At 40.4% G+C, this 20,176-nt stretch overlaps 1 protein-coding gene across 1 annotated transcript; it reads right to left on the reverse strand.

The window, feature by feature from the left end:
• Window positions 1-10,101: 10,101 nt before the first annotated feature.
• Window positions 10,102-12,782, reverse strand: LOC147798009 (uncharacterized). The gene is made up of 2 exons (XM_087141139.1): window positions 12,645-12,782; window positions 10,102-12,053 (listed from the first exon to the last, which is right to left on the reverse strand). Exons 1-2 carry the CDS (start codon window positions 12,780-12,782, stop codon window positions 11,361-11,363), a joined length of 831 nt encoding a protein of 276 aa, XP_086997265.1. The 3' UTR covers window positions 10,102-11,360.
• Window positions 12,783-20,176: the final 7,394 nt, after the last annotated feature.

Here is a 20,176-nt window from a genome sequence, read left to right on the forward strand (position 1 = left end):
GTTATACAATCCACCATCCATGTATTTTACAGTACATGCATATGATGAATGATCTGGGCCGTCACTTGCAAGTTTGGCTATCCTTTTTGTGATTGGAATTATCGGCTGAATACGTGTTTTGGAATTTGTGGGATGCCAAAATTAATTCAACAAGTTCAAGTTGCATTTTAATGTTTCCCATTTTACTTTCTCTATTTTCCCCTTTTTGAAAATCTCGGTTCACTTGATTTAACAGCACTTAGCTTCTTCTCTTGACATGACTTTTTCAATTCCAACTTTTTATCATTCCACAACAAATTTAATTATACTACTGGACATGGATACAATGGTTTATTACAGCTAGCATCGTTTAGGGGACATATCACCATGCGCTCATTTATTTAAAATGGAAATTCCCGACGGGAAGCCGCCATCTTCATTCTAATTACACGGTGCGCTGGTAAGTCGTAAGTATGAAGTTTACCATAAAGGACTGTCAGGCTTTGGACGGCTCCTTTTGTATTTTGCAAGTTTCTCATTGGGAATCGTCCACATTTTTTTCCGAATTGCGACGCCATCCGTCGGACCATTGACCCTCTACCGTTAATGTAGACTGCCCATCTTCCAAGACCATTCCATTCTGAGCGTAGGGAGCACTGCGGTCGTTACAGTTTTGAACTTGTCCACTTTTGGACCACCCCATCGTCAAAGTAAAATCCCAACTTCTGCTAGCAGAAAATTGGGTTTTATGAAAAGGGGTGGTGCAACTTCAAAAACCCGAAAATCGACGGGCAGAAAATGACAAAATAGTTTTTTTCTTTTGGAGCATCAAATAAAATTTGCTAGTAGGAATTTGAAGTTTTTAGTTGTCTACTTTTGACACGCCACGAGAGTTGTTAAAGTAAAATCCAAATTTTTGTTAGTGGAAAATTGCGTTTTTTGAAAATGCTATACGCAAAGTCCAAAATCCCGAAAATCTACTGCAGAAAATGAGAAATGGCGTTGTCCACTTTTGACGCTCCATAGTAGGCCATAGCACACTCTCAGGATGAGTGCAGACGTAGCGTGTCACAACTCATTAACAGTGAAGGAATAAGTGCTTGGCCAGTTTTAAAACGTTTAAGATGGAATTAAGACAGAACTAGCGGAAGCGCAGCATCCCGCTAGATCAAAAATACAGAAGTGTTATTTCTATTGGCACAATTAAGAATATAGAAACCCATATGGATAAAACAAAACTTCATTCTCCAAAAACGTACAAAGAAACAAACAAACGCTGTGTTAAAATTACGTATAGACTGTAACAAATGTTACGGAGGTCTCAAGTGTGTAACGATGTTGTTAAGCTGTAGCTGGCACATCTCCGGGTACTTTTTAGATGTACCGACATTAACCTCAGGATGTGGAAAAGCCGTTAGTGTTTTGTGATATTAGAAAGGTTGTGTACTAAAAACGGTGTTCCGAAGAATGTCTAGCTAGCCCGGTCCGTGTTTAAGTAAGGAATTTTTGGAAAGGTGTGCTGGGAACGCAATTTGTAGATGACAGCTTAATGCTGTCTAAAAATCTCAAGCTTAATTTTCTCAGAAGCAACCGTTAACATTGTTAAATTTACTTTGTCAGCGCTGTGCACTTTCATGTTTCAAAAACTGTTAATGATTTTTTAAGGAAGTACCTCAACCTGTGATGAATATCGTTACATAAACCGATGTGAGTATTTTCAAACAAAAAAATAATAGAGGAGGGTTGATCTGAGATGTCAGTGTCATGTGGCAATCACCGAAGTAGATGTAATAAGTTATATTTTTTCCAAGTACACACAAACTACTGATTTCGGCAAGTTTTAGACAAAGATGCTCAAATAAAGAGACCCAACTTCGCACTTGGCCCATTGAAATGTAGATAAAAAGAAAATTCCAGAAATAAGAAGCAATATGTCAGCAAATCATGCCTTCTTAGGGGAATATTTCAGCTGTGCGAGGCTACTCAAGTTTGATGGGAGTGAAGTCTGCTGCGTGCCCGTTAGACTCGGGATAGGAGTGATTTTTGAGCTGAATATAATTAGAGCCCAACATTTCGACACATTTGCGTTCCTGCTCCCCCTTTTCAACAGTAAAAGCAGGGTGGCGTTCACAAAAGTCGAGCCCAGTGTTATGTCACTGACATAATTAGATTGGATCAGAGATTTATTTTCCGCTTAATAAAAACACAGATGTTTTGTTTCTATTTGCATGGTTAAGAACATAAAAAGTGCATGCCAATAATTCAAATTGGGCAGAACACATTAACCAAAATTAGGAGTCTATTTAACGCGAGAAGGGATTAGATAAATTTTACTCAAAAAAATTAAGCACCGTTTAGGAATTGAATCATCAAGGCATAAAACGTGAGGGATAAGTCATTTTAGCGGAGGTCGGCAACAGATGTTGGAAGTTTCAGACCTTGGGCTTTCGAGTTTGTCCTGATCAATCGTTGATAGTCAAGGTTTCCAACATTTACTGTGTATTATTACTTGTACGCTGTACATGTACAATGTAAGTTACAGTGAGTGCTCACATTGACGCTCATCGTCTGGGGTGTGATGATATTCAGTATTCTTATTTTGTTGAGATGAAAGTGAAATTGTGGCCTGGCTGATACTTGTATTGGGGAATACCAGTTACCCAGGCCTTTGATCTGAAGAGCAGGGCTCTATTTTTGTTACATCGAAGTGTTTGTCTTTGCTAACTATTCATTGGATGTTACTTTGGAATCCTCCTAGGAACATACCCATCTCTCAGTGAAAATCAGGGGTGGGTTAAAATCAATTTGCATGTTTGGGATTGTCGTATATGTTATTAATTTCTAGTAATGACCATGCGTCACATGTATACGCGGGCACTAGCGGCAGTGATATGATGACAGTGGGATTAGCAGGCGTGCCGTCGACGCGTCAGCTGCATGAGTGATAACCTGAGATTGTCTGCGGCGCCGGCAGCTTGGGATGGACGTGGACTGCTACTGGTGCAGCGTCGTCATGGAGACATGGCTTGAGTAGTAGGGATAAGACAGTTCTGCGCCACCCTCCCCCTTTTCCATCCCCTTCCACCCTCTTTCCACCACCCGCGCCGGGGTTTCCCACTTCACTCACCTTGACCTTTAGCCCCAGCGCACTTTTTTTGTCAACAACTCGCTTAGTGCGGCGGCATGCACAGACCTCGCACAAACAACCTAGACCTTTAACCCCGTGGCTCTCAAACAAAAGGGACTTCCCCTCGCTTTTCCGGTCGCTGCAAGCCTCGACTTGCCGTTTAGAAAGCTTTCTCGGTCGGTAATTCGATATCCACGGGTACTACTTGAAGCTGTTCTTTGACGAAACTCCTATTTGGCCCGTTTAATAGATAATATAAAGTGGGACCCGTTTTTACTCACCGAGAATTGACTCGTTTAAATTGGCTGGTGCGCCTTTCCACTTGATAAACGTCCACGGACCAGACGGGATCTGTTGCCCTTCTGACGGTTCCACCCTCTTGCTCACCCGGGTAATAGAGGTACCGAACGACCACGCTTGGAGGTAATTCTCGCTTGCTAACTCGCTTGCTGCACCAGGTGTTTGCTTCACTCGGTCTAATTTGATAGCTTCCTTGTGTAACGCTTTTACGACTTGAGGCAAACGTTCTACCCATTCCACGTTTCGCTCACCCACGTTTAACATTTCTTGAGCGTATTGATGACCGAATAACCTTTCAGCTAAAGTACGGTTAAACCTTTCCACGATCCCCTGCGACCTATGAGTACCCGGCTCGCCCACTTGAATTTCTACTTTATTTTTCGTCATTAACTTTTTAAACTCGCTTTTAAATTCCGATCCAGAGTCTACCATTATAATTTTAGACCAAGTCAAGGGCGATCTTTTATTAATTTGTTTCGCGGCTTCAGACGTTTGCTTGGCGGTTTTACTGGTCAGCGGCTCGGCTTCTTTAAACCGCAAGCCGACGTCTACTACGGTCAAAGCGCATTTAAACGTTTTTCTTTTAGCGCGACCCAAGGGTAAATATAATATATCCATTTGATGCGCGTAATTAGGTTCGATCGATTCTGATTGCAAGTCATTGGCCGCGGTACGGTGCGGGTAAATAAATTTGCCAAATTTCCTGCTTTTTTAGCCAGTTTCTAATAACTGATTTGTTTGCACCGGTCTTTTTATGTAAATGATCGACCACACTTTCACCCCGCCAATAACCCTGTGGTCTATAAAACAACTTCTCGCTCCATTTTAAAATAAAGTTACGCAAATGGATAAGCTAAGAAACCGACTAAAGCCGTCCAGGATATAATCTATATAAATTCACGAATTTTTTGATCCTCGGAAGGCGCGTAAAAATCGGATAATGTAGGCTCTGGCAGCAGCGGCATTATATTTTTACCAGTCAAAACATATGAACGCGGTTTTACTCCCAAGATTCTTTCGCTTGCGCCAATTGCTCTAGGGCTAAATCGTGACGCTTTTTCTCCTCGTTACTTTTTAAATAAACTGCTAAATAAAAAATTTGAACCCGTGAACGCTAACGCATTCACTATAGCTCCTCCAACCATCATTAAAGCACTAGCCATTTTTAGAATATCTAATTATAAAATATGAATAGCGAAATTAAAGACAAGTTAATTGAATTTCAAACCGATCAAACGTTTAATTTGCTTTATTTTAAAAAAGGAAAGAATTGAAGAAGAAATTAAAGACAAGTTGATACACTTACAAATCGACCAAACGTTTAATTTGCTTTATTTTAAAAATGGAAAAAAGGAAGAAGAAATTAAAGACAAGTTGATAGACCTACAAACTGATCTAAGCAACGTACGCGCAGATATCGATCACATTAGTGATATCCAAAGTGAAACGTTTAGAAAGCAAAATAAATTAATGAAATATGAAGATCTATTTTTTACTGCCGGCATATCCTTTATAGCGTTTTCTTTCCTCTTTAAAATTTTTACGTAAGTTAAAAATCATATATATTTAAAATATGTCGTATCAATACACGAAAAAACTGAATCTGAACTAAACTGTTTTAACCTAGTTACACCAATTTTTAAGTTTAGTTATAATTAAAGAACAGCAATGCTACAATTCATTCAGGTAGTTACCGAGCTAGTTATTGCGATGAATTTAACGTACTATACAACTGAGTACCTACGCCTAAGGCAAACGTTCAACAAATTTAAAAACCATATATTCAAATGGAAGACATCAAATCAATTCTCGCCGAGCCAAAAACAGAATCGACCACAGAATCAAAGACCAATTTCAAAGATCGCCTCTGTTCAATAGTGGCATCGGGTGAATCAAAGAAGTACCTCGGCAAGGAATTTTCTGTAAACGAAATTGAAGCCCTAACTCAAAAAAGCAAGAAAAGCTTTTTAATCTGTATGAAGCACGCTTCGGCAAAGAAATTGTAAACACTTTGGGAAATGCGATTCTAAGCTTATATGCGCGTCATTTGGGAATAGCTACCTGGTTGATCAATTTAACGTCTGAAGAAGCGCTGACCAAAGATCTAAATAACGACCCGATTATAAGTCAGACGATGGGGCTTTTTTGGAGTGAACTTTGCTACAAGTACGGAGTCTATTTATCACCCCTAGTTGTAACCTTAATTACCACTAAACATTTGGAGTTCAACAAAAGTTCTCTTATTATAAAAGATGTCGGCAACAACTTACGAACAAACGCCGACGCCAGCACCGAGCCCGGTAAAGATTCAAGTACAGACGGTGACTAAAGTTAAAAACCCAAAACGAGTAGAACAAAGTAAACGATTAGCCGAGCATAACAAAAAGATGAAACAACAGCTAGCTAAAATGGCGGCGAGTGAACTGAGTGAACCTAGTGAAAGTGACTTTTACTTAAACTTAAAAAGGCAACCAGTATTTGATCCTGGGCGGGTTAGCAATCGGGGGAATGTTACTCGCGTTTCACCTGAAAAGAAAACCCACCGAACAAACCCAAACAATGCCCCAGTAGCAACGCCAAAAGCACCTGCGCAAGAAGTTTTAGACATGGAATAAAATTAAAAATACTATATAATAAAAATCAGTAACGCTAAATCAATCGACGTAAATGGAATCGCCAATACGCTTTATCACGGTGCCGTAGTTTCAGGAATCTCCTTAGGTTTCGCGATGTTGTCGAGTAAGCTGTTTAAAATTAAACTGCCCGATTTCAATAAATTATCTGCCGACGACGCGTTAAAATTGACCGCGCTGTTTGCCCACCGCTTAAAAAAAGTAAAGTTGTTTTTTAAATCGTTTATTTTAAAGTTAAAGTAAAATGGCCGAAGGAGGAGTATTAGATCCAGAGAAAATACCACTAGAGAACAAAGACGAAACCGATCGAGACATTAAATCGGCTTGGGAAGACTTAATACTTAATCCGACTCAAACAGAAACGTCCTTTACTGACTATAATGAAACGTCGTTGTTAGAAGACCCTGATTTTACACATCCTATTACCGTTGGGCCAGACGAAGAAGAAGAAATATATGGTGGTTTAGAGATCGAAAAGCGGTACAATGAATTAATTAAAGACGTAGATCCTCTACACGAAACGGAACTGGAAAGACAAGTTACTTTAATGGAGCTTAGGCAATTGTTACGCGAACCTAAAGTGAATGATTTTTACCCAGCTATTAAAGAAGAAACTGGTTACGAAACAGAAATTAAAGACCGAAATATTTTTAATTTAGATAGTAAAGATCACCTGTACGTAAAGTTCAAAGGCAAAAAAGTTCTTAACTCGCGAAAACAATAGTGAAGTATTAGCCTAAATACTATTAAGCAAAAAACAAATACCGATTTTATAAGACGCGTCCTAGGCTTACGCGACTACGTTTCTGGTAAAACAAAAGAAGAAGCCGCCCAGACGTCTCGTAAACTCGCGGACTTCACCTCGAGAGCATAGAATCAGTAGAACTGCCTCAAGAAGCAGATCTAGCGAGCAACATCGTAGAAGACCTCACACGAGGTGTGGACGTTCAAACCGAAGGGTTAAATTACAGAGAACACATTGCTTTAGATAAATCGTTACGAACGGTAAAAGGAGAATTAATTTTAAATCAAGGTAAATTAGATCAGTTAGACGCGAAATTCAACAGGATGAAAATGAGTTAGAAGGAGCGGCATCAGGAGAACGTACAGAACTTCAACAACAATTAAACGACTTACGAGTCGAAAGACGGGGTAGATTAAAAGTCATCGATGGAGCCAAATTAATTGCATTAAGGAAACAATTGAAAAGATCATGAATTTTGATTTGACATTACGTGAGAAGATACAAACGTTAAGAGAGCAAGGGGTGACGATCATAAGCATTTTAACGGCTTTTAGTTTAGCCGTAAGTACCATCGTAAGTAGTATCGTAGCTAGCGTCAGGGCTGCTGGAACGCGTAGTATTACGCCAGAACCCGCGCCAAAACCTCCTGAACCACCGTCCAAAGGAGGCGATTGGATCAAAAGGCAATTGCAAAATTTGGCAAACGTGTTGAAGAAACTCAGGTTGAAAGCTTTAGGTGCTTTGCTCAGAATCATCGGTAGCGTTTTGAGCTGGCTGTTCAACGTGGCTAGTAAAGCGGTTGGATGGATAGCAAATCACGTGTGGACTTTGTTTTTAGCGGTCGGTTATGTAGTTTTAACTTTTGTACCAAAAAGTTAATCCGTTTTATAATAGTTTTAAACTTAGGCAAAAAAATTAAAGCGTTAAAGGAGAACAAGCGTTTTTTTTTACTTTTTCGTCTACTCTAAGTTAATGATTTATACAACATAAAACCGAGACCACCTATGGCGATAGCTCCTATAGTTAAAGATAACTTCTCTTCATTATAGATGTTTAACGGTTTTTATCTGGTACCGGTTGCTTTGGTTGAGTGGGTAAAAGTTCTGGTTGCTTTGGTTTGCTCGCTTTGCTCGCTTCACCCGCAAAATTGTCTTCAACCACAGGCTCTAAATTTAAACTCGGCACGTAACCAGTCCTCATATCCTCAGTCGCGATTTGTAAATTATTGTTGTATCCCTCAAAAGTGCCGGTGCGTAAGTCCATATCTGAGGGCACCAAATATAACCCACATATAAAAAAAATGTCTTATTCGATTAAAATTTTGCCGATATTATTCAAGAGCTCACCTCGATCGTTTTTAACAGAAAAAGTCAATTCACTGATGCTTCTGTGTATTAACTTTTTAGGCGTTTTACATGTCACGGGTGTTGAGGTGCAGGGCTCGGTAGCAATCACGTATAGCAAGTCTAAAGACTGCCCGTTTGAAAAGTTGTCAAATGTATTTAATTGTTTGCTATGAATAAACGCGAGTTTCAAGGGGTTTAAATCATACTTGCCTTCTTAAATAACGTTGGGTAAAAGTTTTATTTTGGGTAAGTTCAATAGCTTGGACACTTTATTTAGTCGCAACTTGAGAATGGCCAAAGTCACCCGTTTAGATTCTGAGTGAACCTTAAAAGAAACGCCTGGAATCGAGTTTAACAAAAAGTCAAACCAATACATGTTATAATAACCGGAAGATACCACGATGCTTTTACCCTCGGTTAATGGTTGAGATGAGCTTCGAGAATGAAGTCTGTTGTATATTGTTTCTGTTAGCCCCGTCAAAAAGTCTTTTAGTTAATTCTCTTCTGGGTCTCGTGGGTTGTACGGGGGAGTTTGTGGTAGGGTCGAGTTGGGGGATTCCCTTCATAAATTTCATCCAAGGCTTGTCTCTGCCCCTCGAGCAATGAAACTGATTTGACTTTTATCGTCGATTTCATAAGCTAAACGAACCCGCGTTTCTAATAGTTGTCTTTGGTTTAACTGCTCTTCTAAAGTTGCGATTTGTTTGGTTTAGCTGCTAAATTTCCTCAGCGATGATCCTGATTTCTTCTGCTAAAGTGCCTCTTTTTTTGCTTGGATCAATCTGGTTTCAGCTGTTCGTACTAATTCTGAATTGGGAGATACGTCCGTTCTTTCCTCTGACGGTATTCCAGGCGGTGGTTCGCCGCGTACCCCCGCGGGCTTTAGCGTCCAAGTTTGTATCCCACTCAATTCAGTCGCTTTTGTTACGTTAAAATTTCCAGCATCAAAATGAATATTCTTTACTCGGATGACTTTGTCGCCTTTGGTGTTTTTAATGACAACTTTCAATTTAAACGTCTGCTTTCTTTCGGTTAAGTAAAACGTGGGAGTCTCCATTTTATTATATACGTTTTGAAAAATCTTGTTAGGTCAATCCAAACGTTCGAAAAATCTTGTGTAGCAAACTATACGTTTTTTAAAATCTTGTTTGGCGAGGTTTAATTTGTCAAGGGTGTTTTTCCAATACTTATCCGAAACTTGAAATTGATCTCTTACTTTTAAAACCGGGGAGGACCCCGGTTGCCTCTTGATAACATACCGCGATTAAAGCCCTCAACGGTCTAGCTCGAGATATCGTGCCATCTAAAAATCGATTTAACATACTCTATGCGGCTCAATTGTTCACTGGCCAATTCAATGTTTAACTCTTTCAAAGTCTTCTGTGATTTTCGTGGTGGTTTTTTTTCCCAAACGTGATGATGGTAATATCTATCTCCCATCTCTTTAGGGGTGTATGAAGGAACCCACCCAAAAATTAGACCGCAATGTCGGCATGCATATCTTTCGTCTATTTCAAATATGTCGTGTTAACATGTTTTTTCTGGTCGTGGTGCTGGGGTCGGCCACTTGGGTTCATAACCGAGTAGGTGACAAATCTCTGCGTATGTCATTGTTATTTATATGTTGTTTATTTATTTAAGGAACGAGTGACGTAAAAACAACCCCAGTTATTCCGAAGAATAACCGAGGTTCGATCGACTTTTAATTACAATTTTATGATTCTGAATTTGATATAAATGAACCATATACAGGCTCGTTTTGCTCTGTAAGAGTTATGGAATACTGAGAATTGAGTTTTTCCGGACAGATAATCCAAAAGTCTAGAGGACTAAAGTTGGTGAGAATCAGAAACAAATCTAGAAGGATATTTGTTTATTTTTGATTTTCATTTCATTTTCATTTTTTAAGAGTGTTAAAGGAATGTTCTTTCAACAATAATGTTTACTAGCAGAATTAAATTTTCCTTAATTTATTATGCAAGGTAACTGGCCTTCGAACTCAGGCGAAACCCCTATGCTGTATAATAAATCTTTCTAATCTCAATACTGCCTGTTAGTGTTTTAATTGAGGTGCCTTAGAATGAAACTATTTTTCGTGCGGATGAATGGAATGAAGGAGCACGAAAAGCAGCTTTCATGAAACGCGAACGATCAGGGTAAGAAATACTTCCAAATGAGCTTGGGATATCCCACTCATTATACTCGTGTGTTATTGCTCATACGATGGTTGTACCGCGTTGTACCGTGTTCACAGACGTGACTCAAGTCGGGATCCTCTATGCTGCAACGGGTCGAGCAGGCCGGGGCTTGGGAAAATTAGTACAAACTAACAACCCTCAAAAAGGCACATGGCAATAAGACAGACTTCTGGAGTGCCTCCCAAATTTAGTATTGTAATCAAACTAAAGCAAATGAGTATTTACAAAGATATCCAAAAGGCAAATTAACAGATAAAGATAAATTACAATATTGGTAACACAAGTAAATGAGACCAGTGCAGGTGCGGGGCTGGAGGTGCGTGCCCACGGCTAAGGCAGAGAAACCCAAATATAAAAAGTGGCTACAAAAACAAAGAAACCGAAAAAATGACCAACGCCCCAATGCCTACAGAGTGCACCCAACCAAAAAGGTATTAAAAGAATTAGAGAAGTGTGCGCGGTATGCCCGCGGTGGAGCTCAGGTAGGCCTAACTGTTACACCATCCCCTCCTCATGAAAAGACACATCCCGTGTAGGGACATTAAATTGGGTTAATAAATGTTTATTTCATATTTTTTCCAATGACTCCAAACTGTTCATAACGTGTTTGTCTTCTTTCCTCATACTTCAATTCCTTTTTTTCAAGTTGACTCATTATTTGCATATACATATACTTGGAAATAGTTCTTTAACCTTGTTTGCTTGATTATAAAAAGGAAAATCAAAATAAAATAAAATAAAACAAAACGTGCATGGGTCAACCAAAATACAACAATTACCTTAAAATGCATGCATTCGCCTGTAGGTATTCTTATTCCACTATCACCGTCATGTTGAATTTTTTGGCCCTATTTTTTAAACATAAATTACGTAGTGAAACGGGATCCACAAAATTATTTTAAACAGCGTAAACGCAAAATTAGTGCTTATACATTCAAAAGTGGTGCTTTGGACCAGATAAATAGTTACACAATTATAAATGGTGTGTTTACACAAAACTGCCGGGACTTTGGGCAGCTCTAAGTGAGGCATTTAACTTACGAAGTCATTCATCCAGTTAGGAGGTCGCGTAGCTCGTCCAGCTCGGGTCTGACGTTGACGGAAGGTGTTGTCCTCTTGGGCAGAATTCCCGGTTGTTATGTCCCCAACGACTTGGCCAGAATCGTCGGAGTCATTCCAGCATTGGAATTCCTGATTGGTAACTCCGGGCCAGCTGATTATTAGCTGTCCTCCGCATTGAGTTTCATCCTGGATATCTGCTTCCCGCAGACATGGCTTTAGTCTGTCAAAGTGGATGACTTGGCGCTTGCGTACTAAACCTGGCACTCGGACTAAGTAGTTGGCATCAGACAACTTCTGAAGAACTGTGCAAGGTCCATTCAACTGACTTCTGAGCTTCGGAGAGAGTCCGATGTATTTTGCTGGGCAGAACAACCACACGCTGTCTCCTGGCTTGTGTAGACTTCCAAACAAGCGACTGTCATACAGTTTCTTGTGTTGTTTCTGCTGTCCGTCACCATGTGGTCTCGCTACTTCGAAAGCTCTCTCGAGCTTCATCCTGACCTCCATAGCGTAGGACTCTTGTGGATGCATTTTTCCATTTGGTACTGGACCTACAAGTACATCTACAGGCAAATTTATTTCTCTCCCAAATAGTAAACTGTTTGGGGTAGCCCCTGTAGTTTCTTGTTGAGATGCCTTGTATGCAATGGTAAATTCCGATCCCAGTCACTTTGATCTTTGGTACAATACAAACTAAGTATTATTTGGAGTGTTCGATTAATTCGTTCTACGAGACCATCTGATCGAGGATGTAAAACTGTAGTTCGAGTTTTATCGATTTCAAGTAATTCACAAAGCGTCCTGGTTTTGTACCTTGATCACCATGAATTTGATTTGGTACACCGTATCTACGAATAGATTGTGTAACTAACATGGTGGCTACAGTTTCAGCTTGTTAGTCGAGCAAAACATAAATGGCCTCAGCCCATGTAGTGAAGTAGTCCATTACAACAAGTACATACACATCTTTTGAAGGAGGAAATGGACCCATGATAGACATCAAGGGTATACGTTCAAACGGCACGCCAGCTGGAGCTAACTGTAGAGGAGCTTTATACTTTTGTTTGGGACTTTTGCGTGCTTAGCAGGCAAGACCCACATGTCAACTGAACGGCTATAGCCTACCCAATATTAGTTCTGAACCTTTTTAGGGTACGTTTTTGACCAAGATAACCACCAGTATGGACGTCTTGACTTTGTTTCAGGACTTCTTCTTGCAGGATAGACGGAACAACCAACTGAAAATTGACTTACCTGTCTGTGAGTTGGCGACAGACCATCTTTTAAGAGTAGTTGGTCCCACTGGAACCACAGTGCCTTTGTTTCTTGTGATAGACCAGTGACATCTTTACCGGTGGGTAGCTGCCTGTTATCCCCGCCAATCCAACGCATTATTGGAGCCAGGATAGGGTCTTCCCGTTGTGCTTTTTGGACGATTTAATGGTTTCTAACCTGTAGCAGAAACAACTCCAGACAGAGCATCTGCATTAAGATGTTTATAACCGGAGCGATGTTAGACCTCAAATTCAAATGAGCTGAGAAATTCAGAAATTATCATATGGAAGGTCAAACGGCACGATGGCTGGAGATATCCAGCCATCGTGCCGTCTGACCTTCCATACAAATAGGGGCACAAATGGTTAACATAAGTTACGACTGCCGACAGTTCTTCAGCTTTAGTTAATTAACTTACGATTGGCGTAACTTATCATATGCTCATCCCCGTCCGTTTCTTGAGAAAGGACGGCTCCGACACCATCATCGCTGGCATGGGTATCCAAAAGAAATGGTCAACTGAAATCTGGGAACTTAAGTATAGGAGCAGACGTTAAGGTTGATTTTAACTGGCAAAATGCAAGCGCACACACTTATCATTCCACGTGATTTCAGTATTTTTCTCTGTTAAGCAATGAAGAGGTGCGGCTATCTGGGCAAAATTATGTACGAAACGTCCATACTAAGAACAAAGCCCTAAAAAGCCTTTAAGTTCTTTGAGATTAGACGGGGTTGGCCAATCTCTTACCCTTTGTATTTTGTCAGGGTTTGTGGAAATGCCATCTCTAGATACTACATAGCCAAGATACAAGACTTCAGTCTGCATCAACGTACACTTTCTTGGCTTCAGCTTTAAACCTGCTTCTTGTAATGCACATAATAACGTGCTGAGTCTGGCAAGATGTTCACTGAAAGATTTTGCAAATACAGTTACGTCATCGAGATAGACTCGACATATTTTCCAATAAAGACCAGTTAGAACACGCTCCCCTAAACACTCAAAGGTAGGTGGAGCGTTACATCACCCAACTGGCATTACGTGAAACTCGTCCAAGCCTGTGCCAGCTGAAAATGTAGTTTTAGTACGATCATGGGATCCGTTTCCACTGACTTCTTTTCAGTATCCACTAGCTATATCTCGATTGAGCGCCATGTAGAGTATCCAAACTGTCATCACTTCTTGGAAGAGGATGTATGCATCCTTTTTGTCATGTTATTAATTTACGACAATCAATACAAAATCTAAGACTTCCATCTATTTTGGCGCACTAACACTATGGGAGACAGCCATGGCCTTTGTGATGGACTGATAACTCCTTGGTCTAACATGTCACTGATCTGATCCTGAACCTCTGATCTTTGATGGTAAGGTATTCTCCTAATAGCTTGTTTAATAGGAGGATGATCACCACAAGTAATTTGATGTTCATAATCAGTACGACCAAGTTCGTTTTTTTTCTTCTAGCAAACACTGCTCTGTTGTTTGTCGGTAACTAGTAAACCTCTGGGATGTGGTCTTTGTCAAGATTGGCATATGTCCGATGAATTATATCTTCAAATTCTTCATCTTTACAATATTTTTGTACCTCATTGGTTTCAGTATTGTTTGAAATTTGTGGCACATTTTGCATCGGCTAGAGTAAAAGATTTATGTCTTTCTACAGTACAACTGGTTCTGGAAGTACATTAAATAGTCTTACTGGCACATATTGGGTGTCTGTAAGTAGTAGGAATTAGCCGGTTAAACCCCACCTCCCTTTTCCACCCAGTTTCCTCAAAACCCCTGGGTAGTACATCGACTCAAAAAATCGAGAGAATCCCCTTAAAATCTGGAATTCCAGATTTTAACAATTTTCCCTGGGTACCTCATCGACCCCCAAAAATCGGCTTTAAAAATACCAGGTAAATATACACCATCTGAGCCAACACCTCCTTTCACCCACTCGCGCCGGGGATTTACCTTGACCTTTTGACCCGGACGCACTTTTTCCTGTAAACAACTCGTGACCAGCACCGATCGCACAAACAATCACTCTCAAACAAAAAAGGGACTTCCCGTCGCTTGCTCGTTATAAAAAAACGAAAAAAAATAAACAAACACTACTTAAAAATAAATGGTAGATCACACTACAAACGTGAATTGTTATTTTTGCAAAGACACGAGAGATTCGATCGATTTGATAGATTCGTGTGATTGCTTTCGTTGTTTAAATACTAAAAGTTTATGCAAATGTACCGATTGTAAAGAATGCCACGATTGTCACCAATGTAACGATTGCACCAGATGTAATGACTGCTCCACTTGCGACGATTGTGGTAGATGTATAAATTGCGTGGCTTGTTTTAATTCATACGACTGCCAAAACTCAAATGCTTTGGACAGTTGCGAGGACTGTTATGAGTGTGCCCATTGTATCCAGTGTTTTGGTTGTACGTATTGCACCTGTTGCGTAAATTGTGTCGAGTTGGAAGGAACGGATCACGTGGTTCTAGTAGACGGCAAGCATAAAAAGCTGAGGCACGCGCGAGAAAACGAGCCACTTCCCGATTTAGCGACTAAAGTCGACGCGGATTTATACAAAATTGGACTAATTTTTGAATACGACGTTGACGTTGAACATTTAATTAAAGTAGAAATCCCACCCGAATTAATAGACGCGGCCCGGTAAAAAATGAAAAAAATGTCAGAAAACCTATATTTAATCAGAACCATGTCAACCCAAGTATATATCGTTTCAGATGACCACGAGCGTCTCAAAGCCGACAACTGCGATCCCAATGTTACCTACAGTCCCTTTGACCCGAGTAAATTAATCATTTTAAAACCCGTGGTTAAAGTAGGGACCCAAGTTAGCCAATGCACTTCACCCATTTTTACCATCACAACGGCCAAAACTATTATGACGATAGAACCCTGTTATGGTATAAGCCCGCTTTACAAATACGGCACTCGAGATAAAACGCCCGAAAACATCCAAGGCCGTCAAATTTGTTACCAGATACAATCACCTACGACAAACGTACTCGATCACATAAATTTGGCCGTTTATAAATTTATCGAGTCTCAAGGGTCTAATCTCCCGTCTAACACTGTAAACGCCTACAAAGCCAGTCGCGATATCGATGACCTTAATAAAATAGAGTATGTAGTTAAACCGCCTTATACGGCTAAAAACCAAATGTAGGTTAAAACAGATCCATATGCTTCGCTATTTGATCACCAAAAAGATCCATCGACTCGTCAAATATCGATAAATTTATCAATAAGAGATGCGACGCACAATCATTTATTTGTGCAAAAGACGTACACTACGGTACCCAACGTTCACTGTCTTGCGGAGCTAGCGTTCGGTATAGAGTGACAGCGGCAGTGTTAAAAATTAGAAAAGACGGACTAATTTCGAGTAAGTCGGCGTTGCAAGCGTTCAGCGGTTTTGAATCTGAATCTCCCGTGAAACTAAAAGTCGATTAAATTTGAAAAATCAATTTAACCTCGGTTGTTCCTCGGAATTACCGGGGTTTATTTTTTTCCCTTAAATAAATGAACTATTAATAAAGGTGACTGATGCAGAACTTTGTCACTTGCTGAATTTAAAGGAAGTACACATAGCGGGTAGCGGAAACCAACTTACACCCGAAAACGCGTGCGAGCACCAAATACTTGAAATAGACGAAAGATACGCGTGTAAAAATTAAGGTCTAATTTTTGGGTGGGTTTCCTCGTACACCCCTGTAGACATGGGAGATAGATATTACAAACATCACGTTTGGAAAAAACCGCCACCACCGAAATCGAGAAAAACCCTACAAAAATATGACATTTGCTTAAAAAACGGCGAAGCAGGTGAAATAGAATATAAGTTAAACCAAGTTTTAAACGGTAAGATCTCTAGAGGTAAACCGTTGAAGGCTTTAATCGCTGTATTTTATCAAGAGACAACCGGCGAGGACGATTAAAAAGTGAAAGATCTATTTCAAGTTTCGGATAAGCACTGGAAAAACGCCCTCGACAAATTAAACCTCGCCAAACAAGATTTTTCAAAACATATATAATAAAATGGAGACTCACACGTTTTACTTAACCGAGAGCGAGCAGACGTTTAAATTGAAAGATGTCGTCAACAACACCAAAGGCGACAAAGTCGTCCGAGTCAAGAATATTCAGTTTGAAGCTGGATATTTTAACGTAACAAACGCGACTGAAATTGAGTGGAATACAAACTTGGACGCTCGGCCCGTGGGAGTACTTGACGAACGACCGCCCCGATTACCCTCAGAGGAAAGAACGGACGTATCTCCCAATTCAGAATTAGTGCAAACAGCTAAAAACAGATTGATCCAAGCAAATAAAAAAGGCACTTTAGCAGAAGAAATCAGAATCATCGCTGAGGAAATTGAGCAGCTAAACCAAGAAATCACAACTTTAGAAGATCAGTTAAACCAAAGACAACCATTAGGAACGCGAGCTCGTTTAGCCTATGATATCGACGATAAAAAAGTCAAATCAACTTTACTGCTCGAGGGACTAAGACAGGCCTTGGATGAAATTTACGAAGGGAATCCCCCAACTCAACCTACCACCAACTCCCCCCGTGACACCCACGAGACCAAGAAGAGAATTAACTAAAAGACTTTTTATGACGGGGCTAACTGAACCCATATACGACGGACTTCATTCGCGAAGCTCATCTCAACCATTACCCGAGGGCCAAAGGGGAAGCATCGTGGTATGTCAAGGTTATTATAACATGGACTGGTTTCACTTTTTGTGCGTTTCTTTTAAGGTTCACTCAGAATCTTAACGGTCGACTTTGGCCATTACGGACCCCAATCTCAAGTTGCGACTAACTAAAAAAGTGTCTAAGCTACTGAACTTACCCAAAATAAAACTTTAACCCAACATTATTTACGAAGGCAAGTACGATTTAAACCCATTGAAACTCGCGCTTATTCACTGCAAACAATTAAATACATTTGAAAATTTTTACAAGAGGCAGTCTTTAGACTTGCTATACGTGATAGCTACCGAGCCTCGAAACCTCATCACCTGTGACGTGTAAAACGCCTAAAAAGTTAGAACGCAGGAACATCAGTGAATTGACTTTTTCTGTTAAAAACGATCGAGGTGAACTCTTGAATAATATCGGCAAAATTTAATCGAGTTAGACATTTTCTAAAACGAGTATATAATAAAAGATGACGACTAACATTAACCCGGATTTGACTTTAAACTCGGCTGAACAACTGGAAACCAAAATTTACAGACTCAGAAAGATAGAAGAAATTAAATCTCAAATTCAAAGAGAACGCGACGCGCGCGAAGCTAGCTATAAAAAGATCAAACGACTTTTAACCGCACTCGGATACGTGGAGTTTGTGGAGTAAGGCGTGGAAGCATTGGGTGCGACCTCGGCAGCCGTCGGCATTCCAGCCATTTTGGGCGTCGTTACCGGGCCCGTCGGACTTGTGATGGAAGGCATCGCTATCGGTGCGTTCGGTGCTTACGCTTTACTAAAGTACACCTTCCGTAGACTCACCCACAAAACCAAAAAACACGACCAAATTCGAATGTTGGCAGACGCTAAATTAAACACCATCGAGGAATACGTATCTCACGCGATTGAAGACGGTGACATATCCCAGGAAGAATTTGTACTTATTTTATCCGAGCTGAAAAAGTTTAGCTCCTTTAAAAGCGTAGCGCAGTAAAAATAAAAAATTATAAAATAAATGGGAGCCAACTTCAGTAGCCTAACAATTTTAAATAACAAAGAAAATTCCTTTTCAGCCGAGTTTCCAAATTTAACGCACGCGTATAAATTACCGAAAGTAACCATGGACGAAGCCATTAATCGCTGGGTGACCGAGCCGATATCGTTTTACCAAAATCAATTTAATTTCGTGGTCTATTGCGCGACGACGGCCTGCGGGGTAGGTTTTTATCTACTGTCCGACCGCAATCCATACGTGTCGGCTTTATTTAATTTCACATATATTACACCGTACAAAAAATATTTTACGACTGCGTGATGCCCGTTCCTAGCGACGACGTATTTGACGTGTTACAAAATAATTACGACCATCGGAAGTTTACGGACACGTGACTTATATACGGAGTAGACCCAAACAGATCGTATAAACAAACTCACGACACTTTGTCAAACGGATTAGGTACCGCTAATTATTACAACAACGGTTACGTACCTGTCCCGGGTAAAAACTACGACACGCACAATTTACACGTGACCAACGGTAAATATGCGGGATCTACTTACATGGGCTTTGGATGGGCTAAGCCACCTGAAGGTTCCGGTCACACGAGTACTTACACGGTCACCTGGATTTCACAGTCGGACACGGTCACTTTGGCCAGGTGGGATTTTGTTCCTAAAAAGTCTCGGTTGACGGACGTGGGAATCACCAAGGTAAACGAATCAATTTGAGCTTACGTCTACGCATTACTCGGGGCACAGGCACAGACCAAGACGAGCGTTTTGGCCACCGGCACCGGATTAGACGCGCAATGGCAATTTAATATAATCGTGGAATCTTTAATTAATTCGGACCCCGATCTCAAACAGTCCATCGACCAATTTCGAGATTCGTTGCAATATGCGAAAACACCTTTAAACTTTGTCGTCGCCCCGGGGTTGTACTTAGTACCCTCGGACATGGACTTATGCATCGGTACGTTTGAGGGTTGTAACAATAATTTACAAATCGCGACTGCGGATATGAAGACTGGTTACTTGCCGAGTTTAAATTTGGGAGAAATCCCATAAGTGACCGAAGCGAGCAAACCAGAACCCACAATTTTACCAAATCCAATTGTAAAGCCAATTTTAAAGCCAATTTTAAGTAAGCTTTTAGACGTGCACAACGAAAAAAACTGTCCTTAACCGTCGGAGCCATTGCCGTGTGTGTCACTGGTTTTACGTTATATAAAGTTTGAACTTAAACGGTTTCTTTTAAGGCATTAAAAAACGCTTGTTTTTCACGTGGAGAACAAGCGTTTAATTTTTTTGCCTATTTTAAATACGTTTACATTTTTTGCACGTACGTCAAAATCAAAACACCTACGCCTACAAACAAAGTCCACAAGTGATCTGCCACCCATCTGACAGCTTTACTCGCCACGTTAAAAATCCAACTCAAAACGCTACCTATGATTTCGGGCTAAGCGCCCAAAGCTTTCAACCCGAGTTTTTTCAATACATTGGCCAAATGCCACAGTTGACGTTTGATCCAATCGGTAATTTTGCCTTTGGAGGGGGGTTCTGGCGTTGGTTCAGATGCAGGTTCAGGTGTCAGCTCAGGCGTGATGCTAGGTGTTCCGGCAGCTCTAACGGTAGCTACGATACTACTAACGATGGTACTTACGGCCAATCCAAAAGCCGTTAAACTGCTTGCGATCGTGACGCCTTGTTCTCTAAATAGAATTCTTATTCTCTCGCGTAGTGTCAAATCCAAATCCATCACTGCCGTAATCGTTTCTTTAATTCGATTGATTT

Source organism: Acanthaster planci, linkage group LG09 (genome assembly GCF_054643075.1).
Source record: "Acanthaster planci isolate LZ-2023a linkage group LG09, COTS_SCS, whole genome shotgun sequence".
In the NCBI taxonomy this organism is placed as follows: Eukaryota; Metazoa; Echinodermata; class Asteroidea; order Valvatida; family Acanthasteridae; genus Acanthaster; species Acanthaster planci.

What these genes read in the sequence shown, in the direction of transcription:
- LOC147798009 (XM_087141139.1), bottom strand. Translation starts at nt 12,782, where the DNA reads ATGCGTTGGATTGGCGGGGATAACAGGCAGCTACCCACCGGTAAAGAT. An exon ending in TGTCGCCAACTCACAGACAG is followed by an intron (nt 12,054 to 12,644) that starts GTAAGTCAATTT and finishes TCAAAGTGACTG; the next exon opens with GGATCGGAATTTACCATTGC.